Source organism: Eucyclogobius newberryi, unplaced genomic scaffold, assembly GCF_026437365.1.
Source record: "Eucyclogobius newberryi isolate DKJ021-1_F unplaced genomic scaffold, fEucNew1.0.hap1 SCAF_14, whole genome shotgun sequence".
Classification (NCBI taxonomy): domain Eukaryota; kingdom Metazoa; phylum Chordata; class Actinopteri; order Gobiiformes; family Gobiidae; genus Eucyclogobius; species Eucyclogobius newberryi.
Window position 1 is genome coordinate 13,015,243 of NW_027315768.1, and position 1,183 is coordinate 13,016,425.

At 39.8% G+C, this 1,183-nt stretch overlaps 1 protein-coding gene across 1 annotated transcript in view; it reads left to right on the plus strand.

Moving 5' to 3' along the window:
• Nucleotides 1-657, plus strand: part of fign (fidgetin) — a 34,244-nt gene extending 33,587 nt beyond the window's left edge. The window contains exon 2 of the mRNA XM_072444337.1: nucleotides 1-657. This exon is cut by the window's left edge and continues 1,952 nt beyond it. Within this exon, the coding sequence (XP_072300438.1) occupies nucleotides 1-174 (174 nt within the window). The 3' untranslated portion in view covers nucleotides 175-657.
• Nucleotides 658-1,183: the final 526 nt, after the last annotated feature.

Consider the following 1,183-nt stretch of genomic DNA (forward strand, 5'->3'; position numbering starts at 1 on the left):
GCTCCTCTTCACGGCATCCCTGCCTCTGAACTGTCCAACATGCACCCCAGCCAAATGAGACCTGTCGCTTACCAGGACTTTGAAAATGTCTTTTGCAAATTTCAACCCAACATATCACAGAAAGAACTAGACATGTACGCGGAGTGGAACAAAATGTTTGGTTGTAGTCAATGAAAAACACAAAAAGTTCTAAAATGTAAATGGGTTTATGAATACAGACACTGGTCACATGGAGAGTACAGCAAAGTGAATGTCGGCTTCAGTCAAAGAACAGTGTTAAACCTTGAAGTTGGTAAATATAAAATGCTTTATATGACTGTGGCCAGGCGGCTGAAACGGCTCGTTGGTGATGCACCTGTTTTGTAGATATTAATATAAATAGAATCATATATATAATTCTGCTGATTTGGAGATTTAGAGGCGAACAAGTGCCTAAGGTGGTGCTGATTTGTGATATTTTATAATACAAAGCTTTAAAATAACTTAAAAAGTTGTTTCCCCCATTGGACCAGTGTTCTACAGTCTGTTTAGTGCTCTGTCCACAACTGTGTTATTGACTTGTTTTGAATTCACAGTAATTGATCCATTTGAACATCATAATTATGAACTTAACGTGTTACAAAAAGATTTACAGTGACACTGAGGACGACACACGACATCCACAGTCTCTGCCAAAAGGACTAAACACAAGCTCTAAAATGAAACTAAAACTCCAACGTTATGACATCAGAATATCTTATTCTATATCTCTTATTATTGTTGTTTTCTCATGTGTGAGAACTCAGGATAGCAGCGTGTCCAATGCCACATCATCAAATCAAATCAAATCAATTTATTTTTGTAAGGCCCAAAATCACAACAACAGTTGCCTCTGAGGGCCACAGGGAGAAATGAATCAACAATGTCTGTGGTGGCGATGGAGTCAGACAATGTCTGTGGTGGCGAGGGACGATGTCCCAGGGTCCCCTGTCCTTAGACTCTCCTTCTCGGCCAGGAAAAACTACAAAAAAAACCTCTTTGGGAAAAAAGCGTAGAAACCTGGAGGAGTTCACATGAGTCACATCCGAGCACTAAGAGGGCGTCTCAAACTGTGGTGGCCGTACAGTAATACCTCAATTGTTCACAGTGAAAATGAAAGAGAAATGCATGAGAACATTTGGATTAGAATAACAGATGAGAGATT